This window comes from Scomber japonicus, chromosome 20 (genome assembly GCF_027409825.1).
Source record: "Scomber japonicus isolate fScoJap1 chromosome 20, fScoJap1.pri, whole genome shotgun sequence".
NCBI lineage: Eukaryota > Metazoa > Chordata > Actinopteri > Scombriformes > Scombridae > Scomber > Scomber japonicus.
The window spans coordinates 17,741,023-17,762,196 of record NC_070597.1 but is presented as its reverse complement, the minus strand read 5'-3'; the positions used below and the strand labels follow the sequence as shown (position 1 = coordinate 17,762,196).

Here is a 21,174-nt window from a genome sequence, read left to right as displayed (position 1 = left end):
CTCTAAACGTCGTGAGCGTTCATTGGTTCATTTCGTCACATGTCAGTATTCCTTTCGCTGATTGGTTTAGAAAGAGACCCAGCTGCCCCACGACCGCGTAAAATGGGCGTGATGACGTAGTAAAACCGAGAGATGTCGCTCTCCACTCTGTTTAAAATCAAAGCTCGACGCTTGTGTGTAAAGTCAGAGAAAGGAAAGGTGAGATAAAACTGACTCCTCATTGAACCCAGTTGCTCAAAATAAGGCACCAAACTAACCAGCTGGAAGAATTCAAATTAGCTGTCAAATTTGACATTCGTGCATTTTGGCTGAGAAAACTCATTGCACGCACCTAACTTTTTGGTCAGTACAACTAGTACCAGACGAAATAATATCACTTTGTATTTTCACGTAAGAACACCTGGGCGAGTTATTGCAAAGTCTAAATAACATTTTATTTTATTTTAATCTTTGTCAATTATCTATTCAGTGGAGTACATACATGCTTTGTTGTCTTATGTAACCACCCCATTCAGTTGTGTGATTCACTGCCTCGCCTCGTTGCAGTATCTGTCCTTGTGTTCATTTCAGTTATTTCAACAGGCCGGGGTGTTTAACTATCATGTGGCACCTTAGACGTCGAAAAAAGTAAAATATTACTATGTAAAACAGCCAGTTACAGTAGAAACATGATTTGAAGGGTCAGAGGTTGAGCAATGCAAAATTTGGGGTTGGTTTCTTTATTAGGAGATCATCAACAACAAAAATAAAGTATTATCCTAAATACTTCTCTAACTATACACAACTTTATTTGTTGCACACCACATTTATTTTGAAACAGTAATAAAATATCTCCAGGCATGGTCTGTGGACTTTCCTTAATAACTGTCTCCTGTCTCTCCACTTTTGCACTCAGCTCTGCATCACCTTAAAAGAGATACTGTTCCCTTATCAAAACCAACCAACTCATTGTGGGAAGATCCCGTATTGAGTCTGCGGCAACAAAGACATTCATTCTGCCTGACACTGGAGACATTGTCCTGGCTATAGCAGAGTCTGCGTCCTGGGACAGAGCAATGCCAGCCAACAAAAGATGATCCGTGCGTCCTGGCATAGTCTAGGTAGGCTAGGGATGGAGGGGTGATGGGATGTGAGGTGTATGTGTTTGTGAGCAGGGGAATTTCGGGAGAAGGATCCTATCCCCGTTGCCTTCCACTGAGAACTGCATTAGAGAAGGGTGCTGACAGATTTGAGTGTACCACAGGGGAGACCAGAGAGACTGTAGTCGTAGCCCTGTGTCTGTTCTCATGACTTCACTGCTGGGACAGACCCAGTTTTGCTGAATCTTATTTTTCTTCTGGGTGACAGTATGATTTGTTTAAGTTTGAAGCTATCAGCTGTAGCTTATCCTAGTACAATGGAGCTCACTGGCATTTAGGTTGTGGTAATAAAGCCCCCCAAAATTCAGTCTCGTAAATGTAATTTTACTGATGCTTTAAGCAATGAAAAATATATCTGAGCTCCATTGTACTGGGCTGAGCACCAGCTGATAGCTTCAAACATCAGGAAATAAACACTGACACTATGTAGACTGTGCTATTTATCAAATTCATTCACAGAAATTGGTTTAAAAAAGAGCTAAACAGAACGAGTATTTCATGACTTGTGCCTCTGAGCTGTTGTGTGACTGTATTTCTGTTATAGGAGGACTGTTCAGTTCTTCCTGCAGTACACAACTTCACTGTCTTGCCATTTCTTTCTCTCTTCCTCTCAAATACACAGAGGGCCTTTGGGCGCACAGAGGTAATTACCAAGGGTTGAGAGCCAGGAAATGAGAGTGGCCCCCTCATGTCCCCCCAGGTTGTTCATTCATGTTGCTTCATGAATCAGGATAGACCAGAGGCACCCACTGTAACCAAGGGAAGATAACTGAGAAATCTTTACCTTGTTGGGGGGGGGGGGGGGGGGGGGGGGGGGTTTGCAGGTCACATCAGCTGCTGGTAAAAGAATTGAGATGAACATTTGGTTGGAAACGTGTTATTCCTGCAGTGAGAAAGTTTTGGTTGCAAACACGTATTAATGATTTTAAAAAACTGTGACTTCAGTGTCATGTGTTTTAGACAGACGTAATCTGTCCAAGTATGAAACCAGTTCTGGTAAAAACTGAAGAATACTTGGTGTTTTCATTGACTGTGCTTGACTAGGCTTCTTCTCAGGACTGTGTGGGTGTGACAGACTGATTGACATCTCTTTCACTTAATTTTGTTAGAGTTTGATGACATATGTACAATTGACTGTATAAATATGGATGTCATAGACACAGAGCACAATTGAGTGGGGAGAATGACTGGGCGGTTGTGACTTTTCCATTTGGATAACACAAAAAAAGCCCCAAAAAACATGTCTCAGTCATTGGATAAATCTGTATCACACTCCAGGATTTCAGAAGGATCCATTTGTACTTTCTGTCAAGTCAGCAACACCTTCATTGGCTCCATTTTCAGTTTTTTAAGTAAAGCCTGTTTGTTGGCAGATCATTTTTGTAATGTGACAGTCGATTTCTCTTTATAGAATAACTTAATTTAAACTTGACTGTGTACAGTCATTGATCTCTTAATAGAGTATTACATTTGACTAATGTCCTACATTAATTCTGGATTCTAATAATGTCCTCATACTTTAAATTTGTGCCCTAGTCTTGATTTTCTTATGTAATCTGCTGTAGTAATATTCTTTGTAAAATGGTGGGGTTCTAAATCTGACTACTTTATCTATATCTGGTGACATAAAAGTGTTTTGTTTGCATTTACAGTTTGTTTGACAATGAATTTGAGTTAAGCTGGATTCATAAAGTAGAAAGTATCCGACTGTCAATTCTGGTTCGTTCCGTATTGGCCATTTGTAACACTATAGGATGAACTTCATGCATTATTTTAAGTAGATATTATTCTCATGCAGGAAAGACGTAACATAGATCTCAGACCTACAGTAAGTATCTTTGATTGAGTGATACTATCACAGGAACTAACGGGGAGTACTTTAGCAGTGAAAGTGTGAGCCACAGAGCCACATGCAGCTTGACACTGGAGAGCTTTATATAGCTCCTTCAACCCGTTTTCCTCTCATTTTACTGTCATCAAGAGTCCAGGCTACAGGGCGTTTGTTCCAGCATTAATTATAAGTGGTCTTTATGAGCTGGCTAGCAGAAAGCACAGTGAGGCCATATCTTTGCATCCTTTAACTGGCTCCAGAAGTCTTTATTAGGTGTAACACGTTTTGTTTTATATCATGTGAGCAAATGCGTGAGTCCAGGCCCCAGCTGGCTTATTTAACTGTTCCCTGGGAGCCACAGAAGGGACATTCCCAAGGGATCCTGGGTGCTGCTATTACGTAATTTAAACAAAACATGATGACGTAGAAAAAAATGTAATCAAAAATATCTATGCATCTATCCATGTGTCTGTCTGTCTATCTGTCTGTATAAAAACCAGTATCCATAATTAGCATTGGTCTCTGTTGAGGTTGTGTCTGGTTTGTTCCCCAGCTGCACGCTTTTTTTTTTTCTTTTTCGGCCAGCGGGTTACGTGGCAACAGCCTCCATATGGTAATTAATAGGTTTTATTTGCAGGAGCTGTGAATGTGAAGGGAGAGGCTGGTGCACCAGTGGCACTCATAGCTGTGGGATATCAGACGACTGCTAACAAACCATCACCGAATTGCCCCAAGGGTAGGTAGAAATGACTAGCGTACACTATTTAAAGGATTTATACATTTTCTTACCTTTCTGACAAAACCTTGCATCAAAATTGAAGCAACTTTTCATCTTTAGAGCCCTGCCTGCAGTTGGTATATTGTTAAACATGGATAACCAAAAACAATGGGATTTGAGAATGAGAATGATTTAAGAAACTGAAGTCATTGTCTATCAATCCCATCTGTATGGCATGTGTTTGGGATTATATAGAAACTATCTCACTTGCAGGGCAGTTTATCCTGACATGCTCTTAATTATCCAGAATCTCTTGGCATCTAATCCTAGCATGACAGCACAGCAGTTTCACATCACAGCTATCATAAGTAAGCTCTCCTTCAGCGTCTAGTCAAATTCTGTGTTCCACAACCCATCTTACACTGATGAAAGATCTATAATGCTGTCATGCATTAGGCACTCATTAACACTGTCCACCACTAATCCTGAAAGCTTCACTCCTACTTTATGTGTGTGATACCAAACTACACAAAGCCTGACATAAACTGACCAGGCCATGTTACATAATCAAACTTGGCAAAAGCTTGCAGCATAGCCTCTGTGATCCCGGTGGCAGTTAGTGCTGAGACCCGATGCCTGAGCTCAGCACAACTAGTGGCCAGCATGTTAATCCTACATCTGTCACTCACTGTTGGTGACTTAATCACCCCAACCTGAATTATTTAGAAAGTATGGATAGCAACTGATATCGTGCATCACCAGTCAAAAATTTGTTCAGTGTTACCTATGACGACAGCGTTGTGCAAGCTTGGTTACATGCAGTAACTGTCATGTATCTTCCAACTCTTTTTTTCTCTAAGTTACATAAATACAATTAATTACATCAATGTACATGGTGATGTTATGTGTCATATTTGTCATTATTGAATTCTCAAAAGTCCATGGTGCATACTATACCTTACTCTACTCTACAACTTAATATTTTTCAAAAAAAATGTTTTTTAATTAAATCCCTTGAATGACAGGATCTCATATTATAATCTAAGCAGACTCCATTAGTGCAACTTGGAGGACTTGGCCTGAAGTGTACCTTATATAATAAATACCCGTTTATTTTAAACTGTATTCAATGAAGAACATTTTTGTAATGCCAAGCTACTTGACAATCAAATCACTGAACAGTAGAAACTGACCAATGAAACAGCCGAGCTGATATACTATATTTGATTAGCTTATCACAGATTGATATTGGTGTATATGTTGGACAATAAGTAACAAGTAATTGCAGTGCAGAAATCACATCATATACGTTTTTCAACTAGAGAGCACTGACTAGACTCTTTTTAAAAAGGAAACCATTTTAAACTCTCCACTATAATTACTGATGTCATCCTAAAATATCAAACATTGGCTGTGCTGTACTGAACGATGTAAGACCTTTAGCTCTCAAGAAGACCCAAATGTGCAGTTTCAATGCGTTTGTGTCATGTTATGCTTAAAAACAGTAAGCTTCTCTCAGTTCCTAGGTTGTAGTTTTAATGATTTCTCATGTGTTGTTACTGCACTGATCAGAGAAAGTCAGCTGCAGGCCACTTGGCCAGTTCAGCGGGGCTAAAAGGCCCGTGGCCCCGCTGGTTGTTTGTGTGTCACAGACGGTGATTAATTGATGAACCTTCTTGAATAATTGGCCCAAGACCAGAGAGTCATCTGATTGTGGTGACATGAATCTTGATCTCTCATCTTAAACCCCTCATGGTGATGAATTACCTCAGTGACCACTTCATCCATTGATTAGTCAACCCTGAGGGTGTCCAGAGTTTATATTGGATTTTATGTTTCAGTATGGCCCAGACTGGTGGAGCACTTTCAACAAAAGAGATAAAAACATGTTTTTTTTCACAGTTAGTTTTTTAATTGAATAATTTAAATGACTTTGAATTAAAATTAAAAGCCCAGTAGACATTTTGCTGGACATAGGAAGACTTCTACAGAGGTCAAAGGTTTTTCCAATCATCCCTTTAAGAGAAATACCTATTAAATCACGAGCTTCTGTGCTGAAATGAAACAACAAAAATTAAATCATTGAAAACTGAGACAAGAATTATATTTCTGCCTCACAATAATGATTTCATTGTAGTATTCTGATAAAAACAGATAAATATTGGTTGCTGTATTCTATCAAAAAGAACTTTGTATAAAAATAAGCAGGTTTGTTCAGCCTGGCTGCTTCCTATTACAATTTTTATAATGTCACTATGCTTTTTACACTATAAACTTTGTATTATTAGCTAAAATGTTTGTCTTTATGTTTAATTTTTAAGGGCTCAGGTGGGCAACATCAAAGCTAAAAACAATCTCCGAAAAAAAGTAAATTCCTCAGAAATGATTGAACTTTGCATTTCAGTGATACAGCATAGAAGCTGTTGATGCGTCACCTTTTTTTTTTTTTTACCACTGAAATTTTGTGAGTAGGTGCAGGGACACATCAGCCTATACAACCTTCCCAGAAGGCAATGAGCATATAAATGTTTAGGGTTGGGTAAGGAAGGCTTCACTTATTAGCCAAATATGGTCTTTATATTTTACTACATCCAAAACATTTCTAAAAAAGAATCAATAATCAAGAAATATTATGGAAACAAGCATACCCCTGGAGTTAAATGACTACTAGGAAAATATCAGTCATTCTGACCAATGTTACGACCATTTTATGGTTCTTTTCTTTGTTTCCATGTCATTGTTTTTCCACCATATCCTATAATTTTCCTTCTTTACATATATTTAATCTTTTTTATATGTGAAAGGAAGTGAACTAAAAGTGTTTAACAGGGACATGACATCCACGTTTTAGTGAGGTAATAGATAAACTAGATTTGATAAACAGTATCTTGTAACACAACAGAAACATGTTGAGGTTTGAATGATAAATTCTGACTAGTTATCTAGAATAAGGGATCATTTTCAAATGCTATTGTCCATGCCAAAGAGAAAAGTTTTGTCATGCATCATAATTTTGTCACTTAAACTACTGTATATAGTGATAGTATGTGATTTAAACTATGGCTACAACTATAAATCTTAGTTGATTTGGTTTTAACTTTTGACTGATGGGACATTTTCTTTAATTAATGGCATATTTTTTAGGAATGACTTAGATCTCTAAAGAGACCAATTGCAAACTAGACAATCAGACACCCTTGCAGAACAGGACTACCCATTTTTCAAGTTCAGTCTAATCTTTTTTTGGAAGATTACCTTGGGAACAACTGCTTAAAAACATAGTCTGAACCACACTTCATTACTTTGGTATCAAACATGCACAAAGAAATCATATGCATACAAAGTACAATAAAAACAAAACAAAAAGTAGGGTCATTCTCCTCATACCATTCCTTTCAACTGATGTGTGTGTGATGAGTCAAGAATCATAAATATGCATGTTCAGTGTATTACAGACCAAAACCAGTCCAGAACCATTAAGAATATGCTCATTATAATTAATTAAGAGAGGTGTGCTTCAGTGTTTATTGCTTCCATTCAGACCATGGTCCAGTGTCTTATCTCCTCCTATTAGCATATTGCTAAAATGCATTTAGCTGTCTACAGTATGTGATGTTTGTAAATGCCAGAGGAAGCAACATGAGGACGAAACAGGAGGAAGCTTTTTTCCCTCAGTTTCACTGTTGCTTATGTATATGTACTTGGACAACAGTGACAGTGATGTCAGGTTTTTAACCAAACTTAGTCTTGCACACATTCATTTTACTCATTAACATCATTTTGTCATGTAGTAGTAAAAATAGGTATATAATAATATTTTGTCTATAACCCAGGTAAGGTTTGAAATGGAGATTGACTCTGTTAGTAACATTATAAATATTAGTTAAATTTACCCACTGATGATGTAAAATGAATAGAAATGTAGGTTTGGATCATTTTAACCTTATTAGCAAATCAAAAGTGTTGTAGACACATTTGCCCATATAATGACTGTTCATGTAGAATTCAAATGCAGATTGACAAAAGACTACTCCCTGGCAGAAGAAATACATCATGACACTTCTTGTGTACATTTTAAAAGTCTGATAGATGTAAAATTTACATTACATAATTAAACTCTCTCTCTCTCTCTCTCTCTCTCTCTCTCTCTCTCTCTCTCTGAACACAACAGTTACTCTTAGATATTGAGTTTATTCTTTTTTTTTAATTTCCTAGCTGTTTTTCAAAGCATTATGTTTTGATTAAAGCAGTGTAATTACATAATTTAATCTTACACAGAACTCAGTAGAATTTCTGTCCCCTGATACTGTTAACAATATGCATAGATTCATTTTTAAAGAGAACAAAAACACATTGTGATCGACTTTATGTCACTTTGTTAGTTATAATTTCCGTATGGAATGGAAGAAAAACTGTTTTTGTTCAACTTAGTTTATTATGTATATTTTCAAATAATGAAAATAAAGGTAGACGTTAAGGTGCACATTTCGTGGGGTTACAAATTTCTGCTATTTGTTTATAAATTTGATCAGTACAAACCTGGGTATTGCAATCTGAATCTTACAAGAAATGCATTTTTGTGAATGTGAAAATACAAAATGCTTTACTTTAAATCCATTCTCCACTATTTGTGCTTTAGTTTTGTTTAACCTGACTACTTAGCAGTTTGTACATGACATGACATGTAGGCCAATGAAGACAAATTGATGTTTGCTTTTAAGGTGTTATTTAACATTAAGAGAGTTATTAATACAAAAGTGTCTCCAGTTCAACATATTCCTTCATTTTCTTCACAGTGCAATTAATTTTGCCCACTCTTCATATGTTGGTAGATTTTTTTTTGATCACATCAAAACTAAAATGAAGGTGTTGAATAATGTTGTTCTCTGTGGCTCATGGTCAGATGTTTTATCATGGCTCATTGCATCTGAATGCTGCAGTGCACGAATTTTCAATGTGTCACTGAACTCAGGTCCAGCAGATTACAGCAATGCAAGGAGAGCTTAAGAGAAGCCTTGTAACACTATTATTTGTGCACAAGAACAAGTTGAAATAGCACATTCTATTCTTTTAGAGGTGTTTTTGGAAACTGATACTGCACACAAAACATAACTTACCTAAGCAATGTATTTACACCTAAGATTTGATTATACGGTTTTGCCATAATAGCATTTTGATGCATTATCATTGAACACTCTTAACTCAAAATGACCATGTGAAAAAAGATTCAAGTTTCCATGAAGGAAGAAGGTCTTTCTCTAGCCTTTTCCTTGATTGTAGACATTCCTTACCACAATTTCCTAAGCTGTGTACTCCTGCTTTTTCCCATTCCTTTCAGTTAAGTCCCTTTTACTATTTCCAATCTATCACAGTAGACAGCTTTTCCTATGGCACTTTGCATTGTTCTGCATTTTTACCCTTGAATAAAGTTATTGAAAGTTGACCCTGGGTCAGTGGGTAGAGGTCATATTTCTGACTCTCTACGATATGACCTTTGATCCAGTGTTCTGATGGCCTGTAAGCGTTCAAATTCATGTCGGCTGTTCCGGTCTGGACTGAGGTTTGCCAGTGCCCTGCTTCCACCACCTACATCCTCCTCCTCATCATCGCGGTTTAGGAAAGCCAGCTCATTTTCATAGCAGAACGAGTTAGAACTGGGGACTAGGAACTTGTTCTCCACCATGTCCTTGGCACTGCAGCGGGGGGTGGACGGCACCTCATAGGTTTTGTGAAAGTGAGAGTAATCCACCTTGTACAGGTTCTTCTCCTCAAACAAGACTGGCTCGAACCGGTGACCCCAAAGGACCTCAGAGGCCAAGTAGGAGCTGCGAGCCTGTGTAGTCATGGCGGTTGCTTCAACCATCCCCTCCAAGATGACGACAATCTCAAAGTCTGCTGTCTCAAGGTCCTGTTTGCTGATCCCAAAAAGGGGGCTCTCCTCATCTATCTCATGGAGAATAGTGATTGGTGAAACCAAGAAAATCCTGTCCAGGCCTTTGTCAAAACCCACATTTATGTCTATCTGGTCGAGGGGAATATATTCCCCTTCATCAGTGATCCGAGGTTTGATGAGCTGTGCCCTGACATGGGCCTCTACAATGTGGCTCTTGCGAAGGTTTCCCACCCTCCACATGAGGCACAGCTTTCCATCCCGCATGGCAATGACAGCATTGTGGCTAAACAATAGTGTTTGTGCTCTCTTCTTAGGCCTCGCCATCTTGGCCATGATGGCGCCAATCATGAAGCAGTCAATGATGCACCCCACTATAGATTGGAAGACCACCATGAAGACAGCCACTGGGCACTCCTCCGTCACACAACGGTAGCCGTAACCTATGGTAGACTGTGTTTCAATGGAGAATAGAAAGGCGGCCACAAATCCATTGACCTGTAGGACACATGGCGTGAAGTTGTCATCTCCAGCTGGGTTATCCAGATCCCCATGCAGTAAAGCGATGACCCAGAAGGCTAAGCCAAAGGCCAGCCAGGAGACGACAAACACAAGAGTGAAGACTACCAGCATCCACCGCCAGCGAATATCAACACATGTGGTGAATATGTCGGCCATGTAGCGCTGCGACTTTTCATCCATATTGGCAAACTGCACATTGCACTGGCCATTCTTTTTGACGAAGCGGTTGCGGCACTTGCGGCGTGTGTGGATCTTGCCATTTCCAAAGCCGTTCATGCCATGCATGGTAGTGAGGCGGAGGCCCTCTTCTTCAGATGACACAATGCTGTAGCGGTTGATCCTTCCAACACTCATACTCCCAGCGGCGCCTCGAGCTGCAGGGTCAGAGCAGAAGGGCAGGCCTGGAGTCCCAGTGTGTGATCAAGGCCCCTCACAGCTTGATCACTGGCGAAGCTGCATTTTAGTGAGTCATAGACAGGGAGCTGTGGGGAGCCTTGCGCTTTAATCCAATCCCTGTAGAAAATGTCAAGAGAGGAGAGCAACATGAGCATCTTTCTGAGATATAATGGTCAAATCACAACATACCTGTGTATCACCAAATATCACCAGAGAAACAACCATGAAAACTTTTAGTGACTGAGCGGCAAAACATTGTTACATAAGTATCACACACATAAACTGTTTTGCTACTGACCCAAAAAGAAGGCCAATGATATTAATAGATCATCACACTGAATGAACTGCCTGTGTGTTCGAACGAACGAATGACAAATTCACCATGTACATCTTATCTGGATAACAAATAACATTTGTGATTAGATATACCAGATCAATTTCTCCTCGCCATCTTGCTCGCCTTAGACATCATGCCTCAAAATTAAGTTGTCCAGATGTCTGCTGGGTGAAGAGCTGGCCTCAAAGCAAAATCACTTTGTCACATTGCATTTCCTATGCTTTTCTCTTTGAAACTATTAAAAAAGGTGGACACTGGAATCCAACTAAGTCATCACCTAGCAGATGTTTGGTATTATGTAATTACAAAATGTGAACACCTTGTGAGTGACTGCATATATCTGGTTAGGTGTGCGAAGCAGGCTGTCATATCTTAGGCCTACCAGTCATAGGGTAGGTTCTTGTTAGTTTTTTAACACGTCTGGGTTGTATTTATAGTCATGACAAGCATGCCATGCAGTCATGACACATCCAACAGACAAGCTGCGTTCCTTCATCTGTTCTTTTGTAGCCCAAGTTTGTCAATTGTCCTTTCAGAACAATTCTATAGTGAGAGCACGAAGGGGGGGGGGGGGTGTCTTTGTGTGTATTTAAACGAACTCCTGAGGGATCTCTTTGTGTGCCACTGATTCAATGGACATCCAATTCCAGATGCTGCATGAAGGGACGGAGGACTTTATTTATCTGACCTCATTCTGTACATTTTGCAGTATTATTAATCATGTTGGAAGGATGTGATAAATTTAAAACGCCTTCCCATGGTGCTCCATTCAAGTAGATACATTTCTCCCCTGTGCAGTGCCCTGTATTACATATTTATTGTAATTACATACTGTACCTTTATTTTACAAGAATATTATAATATTAGACATACAGCATACTTGACAACATAAAGCACATACTCATACTGTATGTGTCAAAATGTTTGGTTTGAAATTAACCTAAAATACTGTGTGGCAAAGAATATGTCCGTCAAATGATTGGCTTGGTGTGGTAGCAGATAACCTGGCCACTGTGCTGGATGTTGAGCCTCAGGGTCAAGGAGTTTTACATGGGAGCTGGACTGAGGCCCCTCTGGGTGCAGACAGCTTTTATCGCCTGGCCACATCCGTTATGTGTCTGCCTGCCTGATTTGGGCCCTGAAGACTTGACAGTTCACTCATGTGCGCTCCCAATTCCCAGGTGTCCTGCCGTCTGCCACACACACCACTAATTCCCTCCTCGCTCACACTCTTTCAGGTGGAAGTTCTCCTGATCCGAAGCCAGATTACCTCACGCACAATCTTTAAAATTGTCCCTCTGGGGTCAAACACATACCTGTATTAGGAAAACAAACTGTAGCTATAAGTTATGTTATATGTTTTTATCTTTTGACAATATTACATGGCAATCCCAAGAGTGCAGCTGTTAATGCTAAAAATAGTAGTCCTGCAGCTCCTCTCAAATTTGGAAATGTGCGCATAAACCAAACTAGACTGTCTGATCTTTGGTGATTTTATTTAGCGATTGATGTTACACAGTTTAATTAAACATGTTTGTGTTCCTTTGCTCACCTGTTAGGGTGAACCCTTATGACATGCTAACCACACTGACAGTGTTATATAATTGAGATGAATTCTGAGCCTGAACCCCGTCTCAGCATTTCACATTGTACATCTTGATCTCTGTACTACATGCATGACCTGAGCAGCCCTCCACGGTGAGCAGTCTCCATATCATACTGTAGTCATGAAGTGTCAGGTGTCAAGTGAATTGGTCAAATGAAAGTAAAAACCCTCCCTGCGTCTTTGGAGTCATTAGATAAGTGCCTTAGACTCTTAGCCCATGCAGAAAGCTTTTGCTTTAGCAACATGGGAAGCTCTTCAAATCAGATTGTCCCTCTGTGAGGTTGTGCGTGTAGGTCTGAGTGTGCATGGTGCTTAAAGATTAATCTTTGTCACAGGCTCTTTGAATTAGATTTGACAGTAGCCTTTACCGTGCCAAAAGGTTTGACATTAATTTAAGCAACTGCTAGAGATAGCTGAATATTTATAAATCTTAACTGCGTTAATTCATATTGTATTACATTTGAATTAATTTGAACTAATTCAGTTTGACCTTAAAGGACCAAATGTGATTTAGTCATTACTTACAGTTTTTTTACCAGCATAAATCAAGCTGTAAAGGCACAACAGACATTTCCCCGCTACCAAAATCTCTTGGTTTGCTGTTAAAGGACAAAGATTTAGTGTTCGTCATTATATTGAGAGACCTGTCAATTCATCTGGGAGTTTCCAATCCTGTCTTTGAAATTTTGGTTGTATGTCAACCATATTGTGCCTTTTAATACTGGTTGTTAATTCCTAGAGTACTCCACCACCACTGTGAAAAGCTTGTACTACAAGCAGTGTGAAATAACAGCTTTGCACAGTGTGAGGCTATTAGTGTACTGTTGAATTTACATTGTTACTTCATCTTGCAGATAAAATACTTTGAGTTTAGAATACAGACGTCACTAAACAACATGCAACTCTGATTCAAAAGCCAGGACTTGAAAAGTGAGTTGCAGCACTGCTATTCATTTCTTGAATAACCTTTTGTGACCTGGTTTGCTGTACACATGCCCAGAGAATTGAGAGAAGGAACATGGGAGGATGATAAGCTAGCAGCTGATGAGGATGAATAGAACTAATAATTGTATGCAGAAAATAATGGAATGGATTGGGAGGAACAATGAGGTGGAGTGGGTGAGAGGGTACTTTATCTCAAGAAAAGCATGCAGGAAACTGAGCTCCACCACTACGATGCCTGCCCACCTCCCAAGGCCATTGTGAAGGAAGAGCTGAGGCTCAGGTGTCATTGTATTTTCCTATAGCTCACCACGCGGAACTCATCTCGTCTCAAGTGACCTACAGGTATTTTCCTATAGAAATGAACACCACTTCAACATACACAGATGCTGTATGATCAGCAGGACCTTTATACAAACCAGTCAATAGCTTTTTAGTTGTTTGCAAATATAGTGTAATAATTTGATGATGTTTTTTCATTTCAAAGGCTCCAGGACAGTGAGACAGTGAGACAAAGATAATAGTGTAAGTAAGAACCAAACAGAAACAGACCATGGAGGCTGTTTGACGAGGTATGTAGGCCATTTTCTGTGCTGGGATGCCATCTCAGGTGTTGAGAGAAGTGGGAAGTAGATAGAAGTGTTCATGAAGAACTCAGTCACCTTTTCATATTATAACAGCTGGTATATTCTATGCAAGTGGAACAAAATCTGTGGTTTTTGCTAGCTGCACCTGTAGCTTCTCCACCGTTTGGACACCTGGTTCCCATTGATTAATCATCCCCACATGTGAGCTTCTCACTGGCCTTTTTTGATCTTTATTTGTGCAGTTTTTTAATTACTTGCACCCATTCACAAAGGCTGAATCACCCATATTAAACCTGAGCTATGTAATTCCCAATTTTAATTGACACCTGTTGGTTTGAGCACACACGCTTACATATATATGTGTGTGTGTGTGTATGTATGTGTATTGTATGTATTTCAATGGTATATGGTGTATGTAAATATATATGTAGGTGTGTATATATATATATGTATATATGTGTGTGTGTATATATTACACCTACATATACAGTGTGTATATGAAGCCTGACAGGAATACAGTACATACAGTCTGAGGCCCAGGTGTCTGATATATCGTTCTTCTTTCTGATGTGTTACGCTTTGTTTTTTCACTCCGTGCATGCCAAAAACTAATTTTGGATAATAAGAGCAAATCAGCTTGAGCTAAGCTTAGATGAAAAGCAGGATGAGGTCATTGAACTGTCAACATGGCATGATCTTCATCCTCTTCATCTTCCATCTCTCTTGTAACCTCAGTGATTTCTTCTTCTTCTAAGGTGATGGAAAAGTAAAGTACTTGCATCCACATATGTAGCCATTAATACACGCTCAATGTCTGTCCTCAAGTTTTATTATACTAAATTAGATGTTACTATTAGCTATGTGATATACCACTCTCAGGAAAGCCTGAAAAAGTGCTCAGAAACCAGAAGATTCATTATTGTTTGTTGATTTAGATTGAATACAGAAATATGAATGTTTGTTTATGTTTGTTTACATCGACTGAATATGTGATTCTGTTGGTTGCACTAGACACCAGATCTAAAAATAAAGAAAGAAATGAAATATGTAATATAAATTGAATCATCTAGTGATTCCTTTTTATTTGCCGTTCTGCCATTAATTAGTCTGATGAGTATGAAAAATAACAACAAATACCTATCACAGTCTACCCAGATTTGAAAGTATCAACAATAAGAAACAGAATCAGACAATAAGAAACAGAAAAAAGCTGAAACTTTTTGCTTTTTGTTAGAAGCTGTAATCAGAAAACGTTTTAGTATTTTTAACTTGATGAATGACTATAAGTCTAATTTTAACTATAAATTAATTGTCACCAATTCAATCTTTGTTAATGACTCACTGAGATATAATTAATAGCACTTCAGTACTTTAGTTACGCAGTGTAATGTTTTCATATTGTTTCAGCCTGCTCTCCTGTCTCAGTGAACAAGCTGTGATTAGGATCAAGATGGTGCAGAGATGAATTCAACGTTATTGTTAGATCCAAACTTGATTAGCTGTTAAATTCAAGATTTAATTTTTGTTTTAACTAATTAGATTTTAAGGTTTGTCTTTTTTCTGCTTTATGGCTCCATTTCAGATTTTTTTTAACCCATTAGACACTTGCACACTGCCTGATATCGGCAGTCGGGGCCTTTCTGTCCAGTCCAAAATCTAAGCTAAAGTCTACAAGTGATCTACACTGACTGAGAACCTTAGCATCGACTTTCAGTTTTCATATTTAACTATATTCTATGGAAAAGCTTTTGTGCTGCTGTAAAACGATATACTGCTCACTCATATGTCAGTAACCCATTGTTTCCTGTTTTTGGCTCAGTGGTGAAAGGGATGACTTTCACCTTTTTAATCTCTGATGTTTATGTTCACATCAGGCGAACAGATACACAGTGGAAGAAATCTTTCATACACTATCTCTCAGTTTTAGTGGACCAAATGTAATTGGACAAAAAGATAAGCTTAAATGAAGTCACCATAGTTCATGTTTTGTTGCATATCCTTTGGAAATCAATAGCTGGGTGCAGTCGACTCAAAATGACTGTCACTCTATTCTTTGTCTTAGCTTCTTGCCTTATATGTATAGCTTATTTATTGTTTATTTACACTTAGAGTTTTACCTATACTTTCTAGCCAATGGAAAGTGATACATTGAAAAATTGATAGTCATAGATGTGCTTCACAGGCTTCAGAGTAGATATTTCTATCCACTACCACTTTTTTATAACTCTACAGACAAATGACATCTGATAAATGATGTGACAATCAGGTTGCAAGTTAGAAATGAAGTTTCCTGTCTTTTTCTTACCTTTTATTTCTACCTTTCCTCTCCCAGGCTGCAGAACTAAAAGGTGATATCTTCTCTCTCAGTGTCCATATTAACCAAACTGAGGCATTCTCTGCATCTGTCACCGCAGCTGCTCCTTCTTTGTGTGTTACTCTAATTCCAAAGAACACCACTCCATCATCTTCAGCACCAGGCACAAACCCCCTTTGAATTTCTTCATCCTCGCCTGATCTCTCGCCTCTCTCTGTTTTTCAGGAGCTGCCGTGAGCGCAGATGAAATGCAGTTTTGACCGGGCTGAGTCGCACCAGAACCCTTTGGGCCGGGCTGCTCCTCCTCAGTCAGCACTGAACGTGGAAAACAGGTGCGAAATGCGAGGCAAGGGCTATCCAAGTGATAATTCAGGTTTTTGTATCCCCATAATCTGAAGCAGTTTTCTTCAGCTGGTCTTGTGCTAATTGCTCATCTTTTCTGACATGAAGTCAATCCTTCACATTTCCCATAAACCTGTACAATACTGTCTCACTGCTTATTAACTGAACAGCTCTCTCTATCAATCTTTTGCAATCTGATCTTGTTGGACTGCAGCTCTGTCTCTCTCTCTCTCTCTCGCTCTCTCTCTCTCTCTCTTTCTCTCTCTTTCTCTGTCTTTCTCACTCTCACACACTCTCTCTCCCTCTGACTATTTCTTGCTCACTCTCTCCCTCCCTCTCTTCTCTCTATCTCCCTCCCTCCCTCCCTCCCTCCCTCCCGTGGTGTCACAGAAGCTGCCATTTGCAACCTCCCTCTCTTATCTCCTCCCCTCCCCTCCACTCTTTCTCTCTCTCTCTCTCTCTCTCTCTCTCTCTCTCTCTCTCTCTCTCTCTCTCTCTCTCTCTCTCTCTCTCTCCTCTCTCTCTGTCTCTCTCTCCCCCTCTCTCTCTCGCTTTCTCTCTGTCTCCTCCCTCCTACATCATGGCACTACCAGTTGACAGCAACTTGATGCACAGACATATCATTCAGAAAACACAAGCAGACAATATACCTTTTGTATTTCATCACATGTTAATCAAAAGTAAGATGGAGGCAACATTATGAAGATGCGAGGCACAATGACAATTTCACAATGACTTCTCACATCAAATTAACAACAGAGAGTTTGCTGCCTTTTTGAGCCCATCTGCTTTGCTCTTACTCAGAGATAAGTCCTGTTATCCTACCATTTACCTTCTTAGAAAGGGCTGATTCATTCTCTTTATTACTCCTCTACCAGAGTGAGATGTCTGAAAAAGCACCTGTAATTTCACCTGGCCCTCGCAGCACCAGGTGAAGATATATCGACTGTTGCATGGCTGTGACATGACCAGGGCAAATCTCCATGCATCTTTTTTGACCTGCGGTAGCCCATCACCGTGATGAAAGATGTATGGATATCATGCTGCTGGAAGGTGCATCTCATTGCAGAGTGATGCCTTTCACACTTGTCACCAACAACTAATCAGCAATATTTGACCTGAGGATGTGCATGCGTGTGCTTGTGTGCGTATGTGCGTATGTGCGTATATGAGTTTGACAATATGACAGTCTCACCGCACCAGGACTCTCATGTCAGAGGAATTAGAATTGAAGTATGCCAATCACTCTATTAGTCAGCTCTCTATTCTGCAGATGAAGTCTCCCAGAAAAAAAAAAAAAACATGATTTAGCCAGGATGAGCCATTTCTAGCGCTAACAAGGACTGTTGAATTTATGTGTCACTGTGTCTGTATCTCTGGAATATTCTTCAATTCTTCAGTGTCCCTGGTTTCTACCCTCAGGTGTTTTTGGGAGCAAGCTGTAGCTATTTCTCCATTGGCACCACTGTTGAGTACATTACTGTTACCCTTGACAGTTTCAAAGTGTGACATTATCCTCAGAGCTGAGTGCCCGTTCCCCTTTTCTCGCGTCTTTTCAGAGAGCCAGTCATCAGTCAAACGCTAAAAGAGATGACAATTAGTAAGGGAGGGGGCTGAAAGAGTGAGAAGTTTCTAAATACAGCCGTACTGGCTCAGCCCCAGCTTCATCACTAATGATTCATCAGTGCAGGAACCCTCTCTTTTTTTCCCTTTTTCTCTCTGTAGTCCTTTTCTTTCTCCCTTGCAGCCTCTGATTTCAGACTTCTGAGGGTGATTTGCAATAGCCTGTGTGTGATCATCACCAGGCTATTGTGTTTGGCTGAGGACATCAACTAATGGAGCTCAAAGCGTCCTTTTAAAGCGCCTTTCGGTCTGTGTCGGCAACAGGTACTGTACCGGTCCCCGCATAATGTAAGGCTTTCGACACTATGGCGCTGCAAGCCTGGAGAACAGTAGATCACAAGGTTCACATATCCAGACTGTAAACCTCGTTATGTAACTGCACCATAATCACAGGTGGCAGCTCACATATCCTTTGCATGTCTGTGTCTAAATGAGAGGGTTTTGCCTCCCAGGGAGATGGCTAAGTGGGATTCACTGCTGCTTCCATGGCTACAGGTATAACACATTTTCACTGTTTTGAGACCAAAAAGAAGTGGTAGAGATAAAGGAAAAAGAGGAGAGAGAGATAAAGGAGGGATGGAGGGGTGGGGGTGGGGGGGGGCGGGTGCTGTTGGTCAGATAGAGATGTTCAGTCATTGCAAACATGACTCATCAGAGAAAGAGTGTGTTGGCAAAATTAAAAATGGAGATCATAAACAGGTTAATATTGAATCTTTTTTTTTGTTGTTTTTTTGCTTGTACAGGTACTTTTAAATTATTATGTTTTAATTGGTTGATAAACTCCATTCAATAAGCCCATCGCACCTAGGGCCACTCTTGATTGGCTCAATTTACTGAATTTAAACTAAAATATGTCTATTCAGCGCAATTAGCAGCATTTGATCTGAAAGACGTACATGCAGTAGAAGGATAATTCTAATTCAGTAACTAAAAGACAAATTACTAAATGAAGAAATCAGTATTTTTAGACTTTGATTTAATATTGATACGATACGTTTCTTTGATTTTACAGGAAATGTTGCGACCCTGAACTATAGTGTAACTGAAACTAAATGATGACAACAGATAGGGGACCTTTAAAGTTCAGATCAAATGTGATAATGGAAAAAGAAAAGCGATGCGCTGAGGTATTTAAAACTGCAGCTGAGCAGAGAAGTGAAAAAAAGAGGAGAGTTAAAGATAGTGAGATCTCCCCACTCCTGTCAGTTGTATGCAGCAAGGAGTAATTTGCATTAATCAGAAGGGCCCTACGAATAAACTTTTCACAATCCCTCGGGTGATAGTGATTGTGGCTTTTCATCCTTTACAATGAAAGCTCGCCTGAAGCAGACACTACACAGGAGCTCCACTGACTTATTGCTGCTGACAGCTCAATCTCTCTCCATCATAATCAAGAAATGCCATCTAAAAGATTTTGGCACAGAGTGAAGTATATATAAAGTATGTGCTGTGATTGTAATGTGTGATACGTGAAATGAATTTAAGTCGGCACGTATATTTTCAAATTAAGGTACAGAGTTATTTCATTTGCAGGGAATAAATTGAATTTGTAGACATTTTATATAGGAAATCTGTCCTATGTGATTCTGATTCTTCAAATTTCCAGTTACACACACCTTTTATTTTTACAAATCATTTTGTCCCACATTAACGTGTCTTTATATTGTGTGGAAGCCCGGAGGATCTCTGAACCTCCCCCTCCCTCCCCGCCTGGCTTGTCACTAAGCACCCCAATTACATTATTCTCTGAGACTCCTGTCTAATGCAGCTATTTCGGGCTTTGGAGCCATTCCTGTTCATTTCATTTTTGCAACTTCATTTCTTGTCAGCAGGGATTAGGAATGTGATATTACTGTACTCACACTGGCTGAAATAGTTGTGAAAAGGCCTTCTTGTTCTTGAGCCCAGCTGGTTGTTGTTTAGCGTGGCGGTGGTGGTGGAGCGTGCATGTGTGGGGGGTTCATTTGTTGTTGGACAGTGTGGGGAAAGCATCTTACTCAATCTTAAAAATGATCCAGTGTATATTATCTTTGTGCTGCAGTGCCACATTATGTTGATGTCTTCAATGTAAATTAATGTACATTGTATAATGCTATTGTAGTTTTAAACACCTCACTGGTAAGCATGGAGGTGGAGGTATGGAGGTTAGAAGCCCCATTCAGACAAACCACAAATGCAGGTTCACTGTGCACTCTGTTTAGATAGTTAATATTGTGATTACATTTTGAATACACACCACAACACACTATCTTTCTTTGTTAAACAGGCTGTGTTAAACCAGTATTACCATGGGCCTTATAGCCATAATGTGGCTGCTAGGCCTTTAAATCTATGCAAAACCACTTGCTTGCTGTCTGTCAGCTGACACTCACAGGAAGCAACAGACAGTAGAAAAAAAATCCCTCATCACCTTTGTAAGCCGCATCCACAGCTAATTTAATAATGCCCTCAACATTGTATTGATTTGATTGATTGTCAAGAAAATATTGCCATAATAGGACATTGCACAACACCTACAAATCCATTGCATTCACAGGAGCTATGACAGCATGTGAGGACAGAAACCAGCACAGTTTTTACATAATGACTCCTACAGCTGCACTTGACATCCCTCTTTCTATCCACCTCACTCTGGTTGGCTGCTGCTACTTTAAGTCCACAAAATTGACAATTGCGATTCTACGACTTGATGACATCACTTTTTTCTTACACTTATGTCAACAGTCTAGACTTTGGTAAAGATTTCTCCAATCAGCTCTGGTCTTGATTGGCTGGTAGGTTTTTCAGTCAACAGTTCAGCAACTACTGTTCTAAATCAGAGCTCAAATGACAGTAAATTGTTGTTACTTGTGAATCTAACTCCTTTAACAATTTCCCTTAGTTTGCTTCTCTAAGTTCTAACCGTATGAAGTTGATAATGTCACTCC

General features: G+C 39.5%; 1 protein-coding gene across 1 annotated transcript; it reads right to left on the bottom strand.

Annotated features, from left to right (window-relative positions):
* Positions 1-9,152: 9,152 nt before the first annotated feature.
* kcnj12a (potassium inwardly rectifying channel subfamily J member 12a) lies at positions 9,153-10,457 on the bottom strand. The gene has a single exon (XM_053340967.1). The coding sequence runs from the start codon at positions 10,452-10,454 to the stop codon at positions 9,153-9,155; it is 1,302 nt and encodes a 433-aa protein (XP_053196942.1). The 5' UTR covers positions 10,455-10,457.
* Positions 10,458-21,174: the final 10,717 nt, after the last annotated feature.